This window comes from Anabrus simplex, chromosome 1, assembly GCF_040414725.1.
Source record: "Anabrus simplex isolate iqAnaSimp1 chromosome 1, ASM4041472v1, whole genome shotgun sequence".
NCBI lineage: Eukaryota > Metazoa > Arthropoda > Insecta > Orthoptera > Tettigoniidae > Anabrus > Anabrus simplex.
In genome coordinates this window covers 517,607,987-517,629,573 of record NC_090265.1, presented here as the reverse complement: position 1 = coordinate 517,629,573, position 21,587 = coordinate 517,607,987, and the positions used below count along the sequence as shown (strand labels likewise).

At 40.0% G+C, this 21,587-nt stretch overlaps 1 protein-coding gene across 1 annotated transcript in view; it reads left to right on the top strand.

The window, feature by feature from the left end:
- The first annotated feature begins 2,719 nt into the window (after positions 1-2,719).
- Positions 2,720-21,587, top strand: part of LOC136875747 (tubulin polymerization-promoting protein homolog) — a 54,348-nt gene continuing 35,480 nt past the window's right edge. Inside the window, exon 1 of the mRNA XM_067149364.1 lies at positions 2,720-2,770. Within this exon, the coding sequence (XP_067005465.1) occupies positions 2,720-2,770 (51 nt within the window). The remainder of the gene's footprint in view (positions 2,771-21,587) is intronic.

Below are 21,587 nucleotides of genomic sequence, written 5' to 3'. Positions count from 1 at the left end.
TCAGTATTACTTATGAGCTTATGCAGGGCTTATGGAATACGTTTTGAGTGCCTTGTGTTGTTATAAGTTGTACATTCAACATGTTTCGTGTGCTTTTTTTCATTACTATTTAAACTTTAAATTATTGTTTATAATCAGTTATATGTCATTAAACATAACTCTTCCTAACATGACTAAAAGGCAAAGAAATTATAACTTTAACAGTGAATGGGAGGACCAGTATTGCTTTATTGAAAACAAAGGAAAGTATGTGTGTTTATTGTGTAATGCTAGCGTGTCTGTTCCTAAAAGAAGTAATGTACAGCGACATTTTTTGACTAATCACAAAAAAATTGACAGTGAATTTCCTGTTAATTCTGAACTAAGAAAACACAAAGTGAAAAACTTAAAATCTAAATTAGCATTGCAACAATGTGCGTTTAAGAAGCCAGTTCAGCAAATGCGTAACGTGACAATAGCTTCTTACGTCCTAGCTAAAACGAAAAAAAGCTTTCAGTGATGGGGAAGTAGTGAAAGAAGCTATGCTAAATACCGCAGAATCTCTGTTCGAATCTCACAAAGATAAATCTGAATTGATATCTTCAATCAAAGGTCTTCAGTTTTCTCACCAAACTGTTGCTAGGCGGGTTCAACAGATTTCTAATAATATGGAATCTCAATTACATCAGGATTTAAAATCGTGTGAACATTTTTCACTCCAGTTTGATGAAAGTGCTGATATGTCTGACACTGCTGAGTTGTGTGTATTTGCTAGAATGGTTTTTAATGATTTTACAGTAAATGAAGAATTTGTCAAGCTATTGCCACTTCATGGACGTACTAGGGGAGAAGACATATTTAATGCTTTCGTTAAATTCACCAAAGAGAGTTAATACCACTGTCAAAGCTTGTCGCTATAACAACAGAAGGGGCACCGTCTATGACTGGTAGAAATAATGGATTTCTTTCTCTTTGCGCTAAGGATGAATCATTTCCAAAATTTATTTCTTATCATTGTATTATTCACCAAGAAGCTTTATGCGCAATAGTTTTTAAAGTTCGATCATGTCATGAAAATTGTAACTCATGTCGTGAATTATATAAGATAGTCATCTACTCGTCATCGATTGTTCAGAAATATTTTAAGTATGTCAGATTCGGAGTATGGTGACGTCATTCTTCATGCAGACGTAAGGTGGCTTAGTAGGGGAAAAACACTCGAATGGTTTTGCTGCCTGTTGGATGAGATACGAGACTTTATGAAACCATCTCCTGGGAAATATTATCACGAACTTGATGATATATCTTGTTTAATCGAATTAGCATTCTTGGCAGACATCACCTCAAAATTAAATGAGTTAAATCTCGAATTGCAAGGAAAAGATCATACTATTTCATGTATGATAAGTATTGTCAATGCATTTGAAAAGAAACTTAAGGTATGGATTGTCCATTTAATTATAAATTTCCTTTCACATTTTCCAAATTTGAAATCTACGGCAGATACAGTAAATGGCGGCAAGCGTGATTTTTCATCTCTTGCTAAACATCTTGAAACTCTTGGATCCGAATTTGGTAGCAGATTTAGCCAGTTTTCAATGCTTGAACCAGTGATCATGTTTGAATAATCCCTTCGCTTCTGTTGACGTTTGTGAGCTTGGAGGGAGGGTGTGTGAAATATTCGAAAATTATAATCCTGAAGAATTAGAAATGGAAATTTTAAGCCTTCAGTCAAACCTTTCTTTGAAATCCTCCTACGCAACATGTGGCAATTTCTGGACTCTGGTGGACGGTAAAAAATATCCCATTACCCGCAGTGTTGCTCTGAAGATGCAATCTTGTTTTGGTTCAACCTATCTTTGTGAAGTTACGTTTTCGACTATGAACATAATAAAAAACAAATACCGATCCTGCCTGACAGACTCACACCTGGATGACGCGTTAAGAGCAGCCTGTTCCAGTTACACACCAGACTTTCCTCAACTTGCAAGCGAGCATGCAGTGCCAGATTTCACATTAATTATGTGAGTAAATATATTTTCATATAATTTTTAATTCTAGATTTATTATTATTATTATTATTATTATTATTATTATTATTATTATTATTAATTATATAGTCGTTGTAGTACCGATAACAGTAGTCGAATTAGTGGAATCGTACTTGGCGCCCGCACACCCTTAGTTATCATGTGAATGTGCTCGCGTAGAAATGAACGTTGGACAGCCCTGAAGTAGAGTAACTAGTAGGCAGTAGAGTGGGTTTCCGCTGTGGTAAAGTAACTCTACCACTATCCTTCCCCCTCCACCGGAACCGAGTTCCGAGAGCTGGCGGAGAAGGCGGAGGACGCTCGATTTTTTATTTGGCGCGTCATTTGACTATTTCCATGTGTGTACGGACTTTATTCCGTTGCGTGAACCGAGCATATGTGCGTTTATTTGGCGACCAAATGAAGTGGACGGAAGAAGAAACATGCAAATTTGTAGAACTTTACTGTGAAAAAGAATGTTTAAGGAACATAAACAGCATTATTTACAGAAACAAGAATATGAGATGGGCGGCGGAAGAGGACTTGATTACGAAAATGGGTAAATAGGGTTTTGGTTTAATGGAACTTAAACAGAAAATAAAAAAATACGATGTACCTACAACCAAGAACTGATGAAAATTCGTAAAACCAAGACGTCTAGAAGTGGCATCGCGGACATCTACACTCCCTGTCTTAAGTGGTTTACGACAATGGACGCCATGCTAAAGGATGCAAGGAGTAAAAATGAAACTCAGACTAGGGTAAGTACACTATATTGTTCGACAACGTGTCATCAATGAATTGCTCGAAAAAAACTGTATACATGCCGAAACCCAAGACTAAAATATATTCTTCTATATTACAATTGATTTCATATACTGGCCCTTTTTATTTTGTTAGAATGGCGATGTGCAAGTGGCTATACTGTTAAGATATTTTTCTTGCAGTCTCTAGTGTGTGTCGCTGAAGACTTCGAGTGTCAAGTATTAAAACTATCATTACTTTACCTAAGCTAGCTGGCCTGTCGCCGTAAATTGCTCCCAGGACAAGAAAGCTTCAAGTGCATGAGTCACCCAAGCGACCTTAAACTTCGCTGGGTAGCTCTCTTTCGCGCCGGCTAGGAAACCCAGCTCGCTGGAGAAGCTGAAGTGCGGTAGTGCGAACGGATTGTCGAGACAACCAATAGCGGCGATTGGGAAGTAAAAGTGCGGGGGCACAGACAACAAACAGTACGGTACCTGGGTTTGTGGGATATAGGGAACGAGGTGGAGGGTGGGATTATACATCAAAAGTGAAAACGGGCTGAGTGTCTGGCCTTCTGACCTCAACTTGGCAGGTTCGTTCCTGGCTCAGTCCGGTGGTATTTGAAGGTGCTCAACTACGTCAGCCTATTGTCGGCAGATTTAGTGGCACGTAAATGAACTTCTGACGGACTAAATTTCGGCACCTCGGTGTCTTCGAAAACCATAATAGTAGTTAGTGGGATGTAAAGCCAACAACATTGTTATTATTATTCAAAACTGAAGAAAAAAGCTACAAAATGGTAAGTTTTTAATGCTCTCTGAGTGATTTTCGACAGAGAGGAAAAGGTTGACAGTCTACCAATTTAAATGCGGTAATAATAGTTTTTTGAGATTTTGATTCAATATTATACAATAAAACGTTCGTGAAAGGAACAATATTATACATTTATTACAGTTAAAAAGAAGTACGGCGTGTTTATACAGATAACATCATTTACAGTAGTATTTGACGACACACTAAGAAACTATCACACACTACAGAGATCGCCAGACTGACGAATGCGCGCGGTAAGCGGGTGAATCATACATCAGTGTCCATGACCTTAGCAAAAAAAAATTATAAGTTACCCCTGCTACCCTTCCTCACAGCACATGCAAAGTCTCCACTAGTGACGCTATACAAATCGGGTAGACTGACGAACGATATTTTGTGCATATTTCCGCTTATAATTGTGTTAATAATTAAAGAAAATAAGGGTAATAATTAGTTGTTAAGACAACAGGGTTTGTAAAAATTGCTTTGTTTAATAATTTCTATAATTCCTGGTTTCAGCCGGCTAAAATGGAATCAAAATGCAATATTTTCTCCAAAAAGTGGGGGGGGGGGACTGCTCCCCCTCGCCCCCTCTAATCGCCACTACTGGAGACAGCTGTACTTGGCTTGGCTTAGATGTTCGCAGTTTTGTAAACATTATAAAAAACGTTCTAAGGAATAATTAGAAAATGTTAATACAAAATCCTTTACCCCAGCAGCGCTGGGCTAGATGGGGTTCAGTGCACGTCACTATACATATCTCACATTAAGTACAAAACAATAACATTCACTGTGAAGTTTGCCATCCTGAGGAAAGTATATTTTGCAAAGTAGCCTAATACTAAAAGCTAAGTACATTAGGTCTATTCATCCACAACGTAACGTTATAGCTGAGTGATATTAACGAGAGGTACACCTTTGTAGGAGCCTCCGTGGCTCAGACGGCAGCGCGTCGGCCTCTTACCGCTGGATACCGTGGTTCAAATCCCGGTCACTTCATGTGAGATTTGTGCTGGAAAAAGCGGAGGCAGGACAGGTTTTTCTCCGGGTACTCCGGTTTTCCTTGTCATCTTTCATTCCAGCAACACTCTCCATTATCATTTCATAGCATTTATCACTCATTAATAAATCACCTTGGGAGTGGCGACCCCATTGTAATAACAGCCTATATATGTTTCATTCATCACATCCCTGACCCGGTCAATGACTGGAAAACAGGTTGTAGGTTTTTTCACACCTTTTTAGGTCAAACAAATGCAGGTGTATTGTCCTATAATGGAGAACAGACTTCCCTCCTTTCGATGGAAGAAGAATTTTAAAAATATCTATAATAGTTTCGAAGATGCAACATAAAATATAAACAAGTGTCAGCTGGATTGTCCCTTTAAATGAAGGTTTCTCAAGATTCAGTGTTACACGTGTTCAGCATGTGTTTCGACGTGTATAAGTTAGGCAATACAATGGTGCAGGACTGTGTACTTTAATCATATTAATAACATACATATCGCTTGCCATTGCCATTAATTTTCAGCAATAACAGTAATTTCCCCAATAAATTGAATAATTTCCATATTTTGTTTGGAATATCCAAAATAATTACTGTTTACAGTACAACGTCAGATCTTGAAGCTTAAGCTCTACACCTGGGCCGTGCAAGCAACAAAAAATTATATAAATGTATCGATAATTGGGGTATTTATGGCGAAGAAGCGATTACAAATTAGGCCTGCGCCAGCGTGATTTACAGTGTACTGATGGCTATTATCAGTGGCTAAGAATTTTAGAGTCACCTCAAGCTTAACTCTCGGTGTTATTGCATCTATCATCACTGTGTCGTGTCTTTGAATTTGCGAAATTATAGCATCTAACAATGTCTGAAAGTTTTTCAACATTTGTTTCTTCTTCTAACGCTTCACTAACCTCTTGCACTAATATGTTTGCGAATGTCTTTGAACACTTCCTTACGATGTGCTTACGTCTTGACGTAATGTTACTATTCTACTCTACTCTACTGTATGAATCTACTCCCGTATGGACGATACGAGTGTCAACTCGACCAGACAGTGATAGAGTAGAGTAGATAGTAGAGTAGCTACAGTACATTACCAATGTCTGGTAGAAATCGTTCATACTGGAGTAAGTTCTTAAGTTGTTCGTACCGTACGTAAAACAACGGCTGATCCTCACTCTAGTTTCAGGAAACATTTTAGGGGTGGGGCCTGGACCCCTGCCCCCCCCCCCCCCGCTACGCCAGTGGTACTGAAGTTGGGACACGGAGTGTGGAATGGACGTAGTGGAGGTACCAGATTCATATAAACAGCTGGTAGTGGTGACATCCATGGTTTTGTTATTTGGTAAAAGACTTGCTCCTAGTGAAGCTAGTCTATACCGTGTTAAATGTACTTTGGATATCACTTTACGCCAAAACAGCCAGAGTGGGAGGTAATGCATTTAAGGATAATGCTACAAATTTCCCAAACGCGTCATTCTCATTTCTGGGAGAATCCTCCTCAGTCGTAGTGTCTGGTTGATACTGCGAAGTTCCCTAACAGCTATCCTTTAACATGGCATCCATTGTCCTAAATCACTCAAGGAGTGTAGATATCAGCTGCGCCACCTCCAGACTTCTTGCATTTCCGCATTTTCAAAAGCTCTTTGTTGTAGGTAGTCTACATAGGTTTTTTTTTCAGTTCCACTGTACCAAAATCCTCTTTACCCATTTTTCTAACCAAGTCCTCTTCCGCCGCCCGTCTCATATGCTTGTTTCTGTAAATAATGCTGTTTATGTTCCACAAACATTCATTTTCACGGTAAAGTTCTACAAATTTGCATGTTTCGTCTTCTGTCCATTTCACATTGCACCCGAACATTAGAACTTCAGTCTATGTCACGCAACATTAGTACCATGGTTACCGCTTGCATCGGCAATATCTACGCGCGGTATGACTGTCCTATGTTAATTTTCTCGCAGACGACTTGCACGACTCGCCGATGCTGCCAACCACTGTACTTAGGAACTAAATGGTACTGAGCCCTGGACCACAATTACATTTGTTGAGCCCTGGACTACAATTACATTTGTTTTCACATAGGTTAGGTTAGGTTAGGTTAGGACTATGTATAATTTTATCGCAGGTTAGGTTAGGTTAGGTTAGGTAAGGTTATTTATTTTTCTCGCAGACGACTCGCGGTTAGGTTAGGTTAGGTTAGCCCTGGACTATGTTTATTTTTCTCGCAGACGACTCGCACGACTTAGCCCTGGACCACAATGACGTTTCTCTTCACATTAATACACCGCGGCATTCTATGTCGCTTACTGGTCACGAAGTGATAGGATTGATAGAAGCAAAGCTTACTACTTCTTTCTTCGTACATAGCGCATCCAGTGCATCTGGCCATTGTTGATACAGAAAACATATCTAATTATATTGACATGGCATCGTGCGATGGATGTGTTATTAATGTAACAAGTTTTTCAGCGAATTACAAGAACAACTTCAATGATTTACTTCAATTCTATGTACGTCACAATTTGATTTCAAATATCAGAGTATGTGAATGGTGTGGCCGTCACGTCAAATTATTAGTGAATGAGAAGTTCAATCGTGTTGTTTTTTCGTGTCGTCGCCTAACCTCCACTACATTAAGGTTGGTTCCATTTACAGTAGGCCCTACATACATTCTTCTTCTCTATTATACATTGTTTATCATTCAGGTTGCATTTCCTTGTGGTTTTATCTTCCGGTGTCGGGAACGCTACGTACTACTAATAATTAGGCCTCTATTTCTTTTATATTCAATCACAAGTCGCGCGGATTTAAGCCTCTATTTCGTATTCATATTTAAGCATAACTAGCGCTATCTATGGTTTCAAGTGTTTAGAATCGTAATTACTGCATCGAAACGTCTCAACTATTTCATCACGTTGTTATATAATCGTGGCTGGCGTTGGCACGAATGGACTCTGCATCGCCTGAAGATTTGCCCTATGAAATGTCACTACCATAGTTCAACATAGCCAGATATTCTTACTCTTATTTGTTTCATATGGTTAGTCTTTGACATTGCCTCACTCTTAGGTCTTTTCATCGCGTAAGTTGGTCATAACTTCTGTCTGTATTGAATTATGGGAACGACATTTCACTGGACTAGCCTTCAACCAATGGCAGTGTCCATTCGCCCACCGTCAGCCATGATTACTATGATACAAACTTGCGTGACAAGGTCTGAAGTTTTACCGTGGAATGACGCGCCAAGTAAAAAATCGAGCGTCCTCGACCTTCTTCGCCAGCTCTTGGAGCTCGCTTTCGGTGGATTGGGAAGGAGAGTGGTAGAGTTACTTTACCACAGCGGAAACCCACTCTACTCTACTGCCTACTCTACTCTTCCTGCCAATATCCCAGTTGTTTATACGATGCTAGTAGCTCTACTGTCTACTCTACTCGCCACAGAATGAGCTATAGCAATCCTCGCTGACCTCTGCGTAGCCGTCTGACGGACGATTCCAATGAATGATTCCTCACCCCCACCTTATACCAGGTGGGCAAAATAAAACAGGCCCGTAACGTATATACAATAGGACTGGCGCGGGATTGATCCTTGTTAATGAACATCATGAAAGATGCTAGAAATGCCCTCACCTGAAGAAATGAAAAACTGAGGATCCTAAAGTTCTGACTCCACTTCAGTTAGAAACCACCGGCAGAACTCAACACGCGAAGGTTCGTCTGAACGCTTTAACGCATGTACAACAGTAAATGTTTAAGGATACAGATGCAGGTCCTTTTTGATAATGTTCGGCACGACGGTCTCTCAGTTCCTACTTGCACAGATAACCAAAAGTGAATATCCTCTTGCTTTGGCTGATTGAACGGTATGCAGCGAAGTCAAAGGGGCTATCGATGTCAATCCTATGATATGAGAAGAAAGCATTTGTTTAGGTTTTTGGTGTTAGATAATTTTGAAATACAATGATGTTGACTTAAAAGGCATCATCTAGAAATAATAAAGGATAGAGAGTTGATATTCAGTGGGGAGATCGTGGCAATGGAACTCCGATCTCCAGGTGTGAGAGAATCCCTAGAACTTCCAAACCTAACGCTGATGAGATCTGAAGAGACCAATTATGGTCGAATAGGAAATACGAAAGTGGGGAACCTGGCGTTGAGAGCTCCTTCAGGGAGGGCGTGATGGTCCTAGAAGTACAATAGTTCTTTATGATGTCTTAGTCGAAATCCACGCGAATTCTGTGATTATTCCTAAATAGTCTACAGGTCATGACTACTTTATTTCCGATTCTGTCCTTATTTGCTTTCAGTAACTATCGAGTTGGTTGCGCCCTATGAATCGTGTATAGGCCTAGTAATAAAACTTACATTCGGAAGATAGTGGGTCCGAACACCACCGCCGACAGGTCTGAAGACGGTTTCCCGTCGTTTCGCATTTTGACACCAGGCAAATGTCGGAGGCTGTACCTTACGTCACGCGTTATGCCATAGCCGCGACCTGTCCAGTCCCAAACGTGTGATAGTACGATACAGTACGCTAGAGAGCAGCGGGTATTTCTCGTTCAGATTTATCTTTTAAAGAAGTCGCATGAAAAAATGTGTATGTAAATTTTACCTTCTTTATCCGGAGGGTCCTTGGCCATCGAAAAGTCCTGTAGAGCGTTGTTTAAGCAGTTGAGAGATACAAGCTCTATTTCCGATAGGAAGAAGAGGTGTCGTAAACGAGCTCTCGCCGAGTAATGGCTTGAAGATAGGTGTATGTATGTTCAGTCTTCAGCCCTAATGCTGGTTGGATCCTCAACAGCTCCGCCATCAGCTGTCATAGATGGCCTAGACATCACTGAAAAGGCGTACTAGTGAAATGAGGAGCGAGGTAGTTTCCCGTTGCTTTCCTCACCAAGCCAGAAGTTGCTATTACATATCAGTCTGCCAAGCCCACTGAAATGCATGCATCAACCGACCCTATGAGCAACATTTTCATACCATTCATAGCAGGGACTGGCTGCAGAAGGAATAGCATTACTAGCATCGCTCATACCTCAGTCACTTTCATATTGTCAAAGCCAAGGATAAGACAGAGACAGATCAATGAAAGTAACAAAGTTGCTCTAGCCCATACCAGAAGACATAGTGCACTGTAAACACTAGGTCCTGCCAGCAAAGGCATTTGTCTATAGGTTCTGTCTGTATATGCACCCGAACGAAATATCCACGGCTAGTGCAACGGACTCGGATGCGCGCTCTAAGTTCTGCAGGTGGATTTTACAATCCGTACACGACGAAATTATGGAGCCAGCGTTTCTTTTTATGAGTAGTAATGTTTTGTTTCATCTGAGTGGTTATATGAACGGCCAGAATAGACAGTAATGGGACAGTGAAAATACGCAGTTCACGAAGTTGCGTTGCACGACGAAAAAAGTCGGGGTATGGTGTACGATTAGTGCAAAACGGATAATCGGTCCTATATTATTTCAAAACACAGTGAATTCGGAGCGCTATGCGCATAATATTTTGCGACTACTCGCTCAGGTGCTCACGGGAGAAGAAAAACAGTACACTTACTTCCACTAAGACAATGCAAGAGCTCACAAATGGCCATATTCACTGTAAGCTGTTCGTGATATTTTCGACGAACGGCCACTTCCGTAGTATCACGGTTAGCAATATTAGCTGACGTCCTCGGAGGTCCGAGTTCGATTCCCGGTACTGCCAGCAGGAGGGCTGGTATGTGCTTGTAAAGGTACATGTAACCCATTGGGGGTGTGCCTGAAAAGAGTTACACCACCTCGGGACGAGAACACGAATTTTTCTGCCACTTTGGCTGAATGGTCAGCATAGTGGTCTTCGGTTTAGAGGGCCGCGGGTTCGATTCCCGGCCGGGCCGGAGATCTTAAATGATTAATTCCTTCGGTTCGGGAACTGAGTGCTTATGCTGTTCCATCCATTCCACCAACCCTGCAAGTCATACACCGCACGTACACTATACTACCCTCCACCACAATAACACGCAGTTTCCTATGGCAGATGCTGTCCACCCTCGTCGGTGTGCCTTATAAGAGCTGCATCAGGCTAGCAGTAGGCACAGGAATTTATATTATTATTATTATTATTATTATTATTATTATTATTATTATTATTATTATTATTATTATTATTATTAGAGGAAAAGCTTACTCAAAGAAAATCCCTACGCTTCGCCACAGCTCTTGACCTCAATAAATAATATCCGAAACCCAAAACACGAAGCAAGAACAACAACAAATAGTGAACATGATACTTGAGTTCAATCCTAAATACATTAATGAAGGCAGAATCGGCTATTTCAGCGCATGTTTCCTGGCTCCGCTCATAGCAATGGATGTGTTGTAGGTAGCTATGGTAGCATCAAGAGCCGTTCAGTAAGGGTACCACTAATTTGTATTGTAACTCGCTACTAAACAATTACTCACATGTAACAAAGCTATAGTAACGAAAGAAACATAAACATGGGCTAGGAGAAAATTATTTTCAAGTAGTTAACATCGTCAACAGACGAATGTAAGTTGTTCTCCTTGTAGTATTATTATCCTTTATTTCACTACTTTATAGTTGGCAATTTATTTCGTATTTCGATACTTCACATATAAGAAATAGAACTTTATCATAATTTACATAAATTTACAATATGCGTTTTCATTATTCTCTTCGTTGTAGAAGTTGCAGCCTTTTCTATTTATGGTATTGACCATTCAAGAATGTTCTGACGATATTTTAGGTCTTCAAAGCTGTAGCCTTTTGTGCCACGGGTGAGTGTAGATGGGGAGTTATAGAATCTTTTAAGTTTTCTGGAAATTATTTTGGTGTAAGACCAGTGGAAGAAAGGAGAAAAGTAAGAATTGTCACTCTCCCTTGTTTCCAGATCCGTGCTACTTCCATAGCGAGAGGTGTATATTTGTCGATCTTCTCCCTGTAGTTTCATATTGTGGTCATTCGGGATAGCAATGTCAACAATAATAATTAATAATTTCGTGTGGTTATTTCTAGCCGGGTGCAGACCTTGTAAGGCAGACCCTCCGATGAGGGTGGGCGGCATCTACCATGTGTAGGTAACTGCGTGTTATTTTGGTGGAGGGTAGCGTTATGTGTGGAGTGTGAGTTGCAGGGATGTTGGGGACAGTACAAACACCCAGCCCCTGAGCCATTGGAATTAACCAATGAAGGTTGATCCCCGACCCGGCAGCGAATCGCACCCGGGACCCTCTGAACCGAAGGCCAGTACGCTGTCCATTCAGCCAACGTGTCGGACAATGTCAATGAGACACGTGTGTTGGTTATTTTTGTTTGTTTATGTTATGTGTGGAGTTGTTTTTTCTGTTTTTATCGTGCGATCCCAGTAGAGTTTAAAATGTCCATTTTCCAGTAGTACACTTTGTATTTGTAGTAAGGCACCCTTTTGTGGATTCAGGATCGGGTCGGGGCAATTTCTTGGTGTATAACTTAGACTACAGTGGCGCTGACTTTGGTGGGGCAAGGCGTTTTCTGCCCCCGCCCCCAATGATCTTAGGAGGGCAGAGTCTTCGGAGGCTGCTAAGGCGTTAAATCTGGAGAAGGTGGTAGAGGGTTTTATATCAAGAAATGAGATTAGAAAGCGGACATTCCTTCAGAGAACGACATTTCCACATCGAGACTGTTCTGGTAGTACAGCTTTTCACATTTAATATCATGAACTGCTTAATATAAAGTACGGTAATAGGATATTTATTAAAGAAAATGTATTTATGAAGCAAGTTCTAATTTCTTTACTTGTGATTATTTTTTATAGCTTCGTACGTAAAACATTCCTTAAAAATATTTACTGTATTTTATGAATCAAGTTATATTTTTCTGTTTACTTGTGAATATTATTGAAAACTCCGTACATAAAACTCGTTCAAAAATGTATTTGAGAAATAAGCTCTAGTATGGTTCTGATTTTTTCTGTTTGTTTGTGAATATTGTTATTATATAGGAATGTTTGCATTAATACTGTAGTTGTTCTTCATTTCACATGCTTGTGTTAATGTTAATCATGCCCCCCCCCCCCAGCAATAATTACCCGAAGCCTGTTTGGCTACGTCATTATGTCTGTCAGTGTACGATGTTATTATTATTATTATTATTATTATTATTATTATTATTTTACAAGCGAATGGACCACTAAGGATCACGCTACAACTTCATTTCTTTCTCTTCGTGCGGAGTTTTCTCTGTTTCCAATACTCCTTCATGCGTTCGCTGGCCTGCTTCCGTTGCTCATCTGTCCAGGCTCTTCCGGTCTTTCTAGTTCTTCCTGCGGCTTGAATACCTTCCAAATTCTTCAGTGTGTTCCTAAACGCATTCCTTTCTAACAGCTGGTCTTCCAAGATGCTTAACCTTTCCATATCCTTCTTCGTTTCCTTAATCCATTATTATTGGAAGGCATAATTTAAACAGTTGCCTAGTGAGAGTTAAATGCTTGGGAAGTATATTCGTGCTAATATCATCGGAGACAAAAGAAAAAAGAAAAAAAAAAGAACTATATTTTCCCCGACCTTAGAACCATCCTTAAAGACATGCCGCGCGGCCGGATACTGGTGAATGAAGTCCTGGAAATACCTTCGATAAGCAGAGGCGTCCTTGCTAACCTTAGGTCCTCGGCAAGGTTAGTATATAACAGGTTACTCATAACGGCTGGTTTGCGGTCATTGGCTATTCGAGCGTGACGTCACACAGATACCCTCTCTCGTGTGTTTCCCATACCTGCTTAAATTGACTTTGTAAAAAGTAGATAACGAATGCAGTAATGTACAATACAAGAGCTAATCGTGTCACAAGACAGTGGTTATTACTGATATGATTTTAGTGGCCATACTACGCTACTGAAATCAGGGGCGTAGCCAGGGGGGGGGGTTACTGGGGGGTTAGAAACCCCCCCCCCCATTGAACTTTCACAAAAAGAAAATAAATAGAAACTGACAGTAAACAATAAACTTCTTTTATGTGATCAAGATAAACTCCCTGCAATCTACTGCTTGTTGAGAGTGTTTGCCACCCTACCTGTCACCACTGCAGCCAGTGAGAGATCATTTTCAATATTAAGACGCCTTAAAACCTACCTCAGAAATACCACAAGTGAAAGTCGACTCAACGGGTTGGCTCCCTTGAACATTCACAGAGACATAGTTGTAAAACCAACAGATGTGTTAAATTTATTTTTTTAGGAAGCCTCGAAAATTAGATTTTAGATTGTAAACTGAACATACCGTTTGAGATAAAACTGCTGACCTCGATCATATTGTTCCTGTTCTGTATTTTAAAGTAAGAATTTTGTAGTGTATTGCAATCTGAATATCACATACAGTAATTCACTCTTGTATCAATATCCTTATGACAGCCATGCATGCGCGTACCAGACACGCACAAGCACAAGCACTTTCATTATGTTACATCTTAATTTTGTAACTGTAACCCCCCCCCCCCCATTGGCCGATCCTGGCTACGCTACTGACTGAAATCCAATAAAGTATTCTGAGTTAAACAAAACTGAGCATTAAATATGACCAATAAACAAGCAAGCGAACAAAAGAGCGAAAAAACAGTTCTATTACGATAAAGTGAATCATACCTTCTTCATTTTCTGTATCTTCTTGACTTTCACCCCCATAACGTTAACACGTTTGCTTCCATTTGTTCGTTTTTCTCCACATTTGTTTTAACAATTTTCACACATGTGACTACCAGATCACTACTTAAATTAGGATCACTTGCACTATTAAAGAAAGTAGGTTCTCTATTACCCCCAACCCTCTTCGGACTGTAAGTCCGTGATAAGAATAGAAACGTTTCTCCATATCTCGTACAGTTTGTGACCACTCAGCTGTCAGCTCTGTAAGATCATCGTATGACAGGCTTCGAACCCAAGACCCCAAACAATACGGGTGTTCGGACATTTGCGGTCACGGAGATAAACTTGTGCCCACTCACAGAAATTTCCCAATTGTCACAAGACATTTGCGGTCACTGCATCAGGGGGTGGGCCTCATTAGCTTAATCTCGGGGTATCCCCGCTAACCTGCCTGAGCTCCTGCTCACTTCTTGCAGATCAACATATTTCTCTCGCGGGCATTATTTAGAGACTGGTACCTTCAGATACAAACACAATTCTATATCAAAACTTCCTGGTGTAAGTATTTAGTGTATTTACTGATGTGTGCTGTAATGGATTTGACAGTTACTAATAAGGCAAATGGTTATATGTACAGAAAGTATAGGGAAAGTCAACATGAATTCGTCACCTGTGTGTGTCTAAAGGAGAAGAACAAGTCATGTCATGTTTTTGGTAACATATAGTTCTGTAGGTGATAAATACATACATTCTATTTCCTATCCGGCCTCTCTTGATCAACTTTTGTTCTCTTCCGACCCCACGGTACAATGTTTGCCAAGGCCAGGCAGTCTTACATTTCATGTCCTTCGTGGCTTTTTCCTTCTTTATCCCTAAAAGTGAGTCGGACATTCGACATTTTTTCTGGTTAGTTTTAAGGGAGGATGGTGGCACCGTTCTACTTTCGCACAAAAACAGTAATCAGTACCATCACGAAGAAGTCCCGTGGCTACCACGATATAAACAGTCACGCAGATATACTGTGCCCGTCCTAGTCAGTCATCGAACACGAGACACCCCAGGGGTGCTCAGTTCGGTGGCTGTAGGCTTATAAAATAAATGAATGTGGCAGGATTATCATAGGGTTCATCAAATGAGTGCGTCACAAATAGAAAACAAATATGACACTTTTATTCAATTTAAAGCAGTATTGGCCATCCTGAAAGCTATGATTATGATTATGATCGTTATGTTATGGAATTTAATCTGGCTCTTGAGGTGACAAACCTAGGCACACACACAAATGGGATGGTACACGGCAGTTGTTTCCCTGACATTCTAACAGAGTATTTACATTGTAAAGATTGTTTTTATCGTCTTCAAAGTTATTAAGTTATTTGTTTAAAGTTGAATTAAAAATTTTCATTCAGAAAAATGAGGTCTGGGCCAAGCCTTCATCGATAATCTGGAAAAAATGCAGTAATTGTAAGAACGAATTTAGTAAAGAAATAACCAAGATTCAAAAAGTTAACACTTATGACAAAATAATAAAATTTACAGTCGTTATCTTAACGATAAAATGAAAAGTTGAATTTGCCTTGGTTTTCTCTAAGTTAATCCGAGACGTCGGATATACCTGTTCTCGTCGTCTCACATCTCCTTTCGTGAGAATTTACATTGAACATTAAGTATTTGACCAATGATTAAACTAAATAAAACGCCTCTCGGGCTTGCAAACGTAAATAAATGGGGATAATACCATCCATGTGGAGATCCTGTCCACTATCAATCGATAATATCAGTGTCACATGTTTCAGAATAGAACACATAAAAGAAATAACCCTCTAAATACTAATAAATCACTACTTCTACAGCTAACTACGGAAATTGGTAAGAAGACTGTGAGTACTAAGAAGAAAATATCTACATTATGTACATGTCGACGAGTGTCGATCAACCGTTTTACTCTCCTATTAACAAATTTATGGAGTTACAGCAAGATTGGGTTCTCACATGAGAGTAAAAATTACATCAACGAATGAGCTGGTATAATCACGAATCGGACATTATTTAGATATTTCGTCGAAGACTTGTTCTTTAGACCTAGGGCCTTCTCGAACATTCATCTGTACCTTGAGATTGGAATTACTGGATTACTTGAGAAAATTTAGGATATTCCCACGAATGAAAAGTACATCGAAAAACATGGACTTTCATTTTCTTCATCTGAAGACACTAATATTGGGCTACACTGCATTTATCGCGAATAATCCATAAACACGTGAAAAGCTCAGTATCGCGAAGATTCATGCCACTTATTCCATATACTCTATACGTACAATATACCACAATGACGACTTTAATTTGTCGCATCTTAATCTCAAATATATAGCCGTGAAATATCAGGACCTACCATCGTCCTACAAATACATAATATCCACTTAAAAGTGTCTCGATGATTAATTACATCCAATTAATTATCACATGCTTCCAATGCACATGTCCACATTAAATTCTCACATAGAATTCGGACTCAATATCCCGATGACACGTTGTCTCAGACACGAGGTACAAGTAGAAGTTCAAAATACAAGGAAAATATAGAAAATACGGACGAAATATCCTACCATTAAATCCATCAAACATAAACTAATTCATATTCGTGACGAAATTTACTCAATAAGCAAAGATGGTGTCGATAACACATGGATAACTCTGTCAGAACCCTCACTGTCAAATTCATGGCCACATGGTCATTAAATAAACACATGTGTCAGTTTTATGACGTATTCGAGCAAATAAACTGCCATAAAAAGTGTCAAAATAGCTTACTAAGAAAAAGAAAAGGATAGAACAAAACTACATAGAACAGATATAAATGAGACGTAATCGACTTAACTTATAGATGAATCTTCATGTCTGGAAGTCTGGGTTCTCAATCAGCCATGCCAGGAAGAAAGAATCTGCATCCCGACGTCGCCGACGATGGTCAAAGGTTTAGAACCTCATGGTGAAGCACTGGTAATCCATGATGTGAGATTTCGTCCTCTTCTGGAATTTATTCACGTCCACGTCTTCCGCGTCCACTCGTAAGAAAGCTGAAACTCACACAAAATGTTTTAGAGTAGGCTCCAAGCACACACGTAACAGTATTTTAGAAATGACACGTACTAAGGGATTATTGTCTGCACATTCGACGTCTGATCGCAGCACTGTTCTAAATTATATCCAATTTTCAGACGTGTAGAGCACAGGAGTGAAGCGACGTTCTACGCTGAGCGACTGAAGGTGATAATCCAAGACACGCCAGAGGGTGTGTGAGAACGAGTATTCGTATCACATGACTTAAATGTCATGCCAGGTGCACATACACGGAAGTAAAGTCAATTGAGGGGCTAAATTCTTCTACTGTACGAATCTACAACTTCATCACCATCTTAGCCACAAGGTCGTGCAAATTATTCCAAAATTTCAGTTTTTAATTTATATCCTCCAAATGTGCTATTCTTTTATCCAGTTTATTTTACTTTATTCCTTGAGCCTTCCGTAATTACACACGTCGCCACCAAAGATATTACAAGTATTTCATTCATGTCATTCCTCGCAATTATAGGTGACACGCGCTGGCCTCCTTCTTCCAGTCACCAACCTTCATTTTTTTATTTTTTATTTTTTTATTTTTATTCCGTTAGCCAGTCGGCCGCTCTCTGCACAAAAAAACTCGTTCTCGCCCCTGCCAAGGTCGCGCGCACCCCATCTCGCCGACAAGCAGACACAAGCCGCACCAACACCTGTTCACTCATTTGTGGCCTGACGGTCACATCCACCTCTTACTGGGACAAAAATTTTTAAGCAAGGTTAAAAATTTTTACAATCGTGTTCATTCCTTAAAATGTGGTCCGTATGCTGTCCACTTCACTGTTTAATTTCCCATGGTATTTATAATTTCAGGCATCTGTCAGTTGTCTGAACGGTAGTCATTCTGCACGGCACAAACTGGTATTTCTCCGATAGCCGACCTGGGTCTTTTCTTTTTTTTCTTTCTTCACTCTTCTGCTTTACGGTAGAGTCTTAGGTTCGAGGCATTGAATATAACTGTTCATAGGAGAGTAATGGTTTGATATCTTCACATTGGAGTCTTTCTTCTGGCGCCCTGATTTTCAGGTTGATATTGCGGTGCTGAGGGATTTAATCTATCATCATGAGGTGAATTCCGGTGTCGCTGGAACTGTGGGCTCTCGGCTCCCATCACATCTGGATCGGTGTCTTGATTATGAATGGCGTCCTTCCATTTTGAGCCTTTTTCAGTTTCCTTCCTTAATTCTTCAATGTACCTCATGCTTTCTCGATGACGGTCCTCCATTTCATCTCTGAAATTCCGGTAGTTGAGATCTGGATAATATCTAGGTCTATCATAAGGCCTATTCCGTCTATAGTCCTGTGGTCGATCCCGTGTCCTGTAATTTCCCCTTCTTCGGACATTCTTCGGATCTTCCATCCTGTCCTCTCTGGGTCTCATTCTTCTCTCTTCCCATCGACGATTGTACGCTCTGGGATAGTTTTTGTACTCTTTAGGTCCACTCTGATTTCCGTTTTCAGGCATTGGAGGCGAATTCCGGTTTTTCGGAGAGTCTATTACGTTGACCTGATAAGTATTGCTCCTTTGAGTTTTCGGTACTGTTGAGACATTCATGGTGTGGTCGAGCTGTCTGAGAATAGTCTCAGCCTGCACGGCGGTCTGAACATTAGCAGCAATGAGTAAGCGCTGTACTTCCACAGGAAACTGCTTTGTTATCGCCTGGACCAACTCATTTTCGGATGGTGGAGTGTCGAGGTCTTTCATTCGTCGTACTTGATTACAGAAGTAATTAGCGTACTGCGTTTGCCCATCTGTGGAATATTTTCGTGAATACAAATCCAACCGTAGTGCTTGTTGCAGATCCGCTCCCCAGTATCTCTGTAGGAATAAGCGCTTGAAACTTTCATAGTCTTCAAACGTATAACGGAAAGCATGGTACCAGTTGAGCACGTCTCCCTCTAAAAATTTCTCCGCTGTTCGCAGATGTTTTTCAGTAGGGATCTTCTGTTCACGAATATATTCATCAAGGTCCCTAATGAAATTTTTAGGCGTGACCCCGTTTAAGTTGTTGAATTTTCTAGGCCTGTCCTCGCTCATTCGGATAAAATTAATGATTTGAGGAACGCTTTGTGCCGGTGTAGTACTGGGATTTACTGTGGGTTGTTCAATGTGGGTAGTATTCTGAGACGATTCAACTATGGGCGATATTCCTTCTGTTACAGTAGATTTAGCCTGTACGACCTCTTCGACATTACTCTGTCGGTCCATTAATGATGTCACTAAGACCCTAGTGCTCCTATCCTGCAACTTCAAGAATCCTACTTCCTTTTCTAATTTTTGGAGGGCGTCAATATTTTCCTCCATCTTCTGTTTCCCGGACTTGACATCTCCGGCAAGATTAATAATTTGCTCGAGTATTTCCGACTTGTCTTTATCAATCATGCTCTTGATATCATCGAACTGGAGTGAAATATCTTGTATCTCCATTTGGTTGACTGAGATACTGTCCTTTACGGAACGGAGATCATCGTCGACCTTCTCTTTTATTTTCTTTAGGTCTTCTGTGACCTCTCCTCTAAGATTTTTCACTTGTTCTGACATCTCTTCTTGTGCCGTCGAAATCTCTACCTTTATAACATCTATCTCTTTCCTCACTGATTCAATGTTATTTCTGACTAGGACTACGTCACTCTGAAGAGCGGTGACCTTCCCGGTGATAACCTTATTATCCTCTTTAATCTGGCTCGTCAAAGTAACAACTTGTTCCAGGGTTTTTTTCTGATTTTCCCTGCACTCTAACACGATATTGTCAATCCGACAACTAGTTTCCTCCAGTTTTGCATATAGTTCGTCACGACCTTTTTTCGCCTCTTCCTGTATCGCAGCACCCATAATGTTCATTTTCTGACTCAATCGTTCATTACTATCTTCCTGAATTTTCCTATTCTCTTCCTGTATTTTTCTGAATTCCTCCTTATTCTCGTCTTGTGCTCTCCTACTCTCTTCCTGTGCTCTCCTATTCTCTTCCTGTATTTTTCTGAATTCCTCTTTATTCTCCTCCTGTGCTCTCCTACTCTCTACTGTCATAGTCTCTAATAACTTCCTAATCTCCTCGAGATCCATTCTATTATTCAGAAAGTGACCTGTGTCAGCAAACGCCGAAATGCAGAAACTTCCCCCCAGACATGTTGATTGTGACAAGGCAAATTCAAGTTTCACGAAGAAAATTCCTAACCCTCATTTTTCCATGTGAAACACATAATCTTAGGTAAAATACTCTGAAAATTCCGCGTACTCTGTTAGAATTCTATCTAACTGGGATGGCATTAAATCTGAAATGAACCTGCCGAACCGTGAATAACTAATAATTTGAGCAAGTCAATTTAAACCACGTGGAGAAGCAATTAACCAAGTTCCACGATGGATTAAGCCACATTTTTAAGCCACAAATCGAGCCCCACGGATGGGAAAAGCCACTAAGATGTGCCCGTCCTAGTCAGTCATCGAACACGAGACACCCCAGGGGTGCTCAGTTCGGTGGCTGTAGGCTTATAAAATAAATGAATGTGGCAGGATTATCATAGGGTTCATCAAATGAGTGCGTCACAAATAGAAAACAAATATGACACTTTTATTCAATTTAAAGCAGTATTGGCCATCCTGAAAGCTATGATTATGATTATGATCGTTATGTTATGGAATTTAATCTGGCTCTTGAGGTGACAAACCTAGGCACACACACAAATGGGATGGTACACGGCAGTTGTTTCCCTGACATTCTAACAGAGTATTTACATTGTAAAGATTGTTTTTATCGTCTTCAAAGTTATTAAGTTATTTGTTTAAAGTTGAATTAAAAATTTTCATTCAGAAAAATGAGGTCTGGGCCAAGCCTTCATCGATAATCTGGAAAAAATGCAGTAATTGTAAGAACGAATTTAGTAAAGAAATAACCAAGATTCAAAAAGTTAACACTTATGACAAAATAATAAAATTTACAGTCGTTATCTTAACGATAAAATGAAAAGTTGAATTTGCCTTGGTTTTCTCTAAGTTAATCCGAGACGTCGGATATACCTGTTCTCGTCGTCTCACATCTCCTTTCGTGAGAATTTACATTGAACATTAAGTATTTGACCAATGATTAAACTAAATAAAACGCCTCTCGGGCTTGCAAACGTAAATAAATGGGGATAATACCATCCATGTGGAGATCCTGTCCACTATCAATCGATAATATCAGTGTCACATGTTTCAGAATAGAACACATAAAAGAAATAACCCTCTAAATACTAATAAATCACTACTTCTACAGCTAACTACGGAAATTGGTA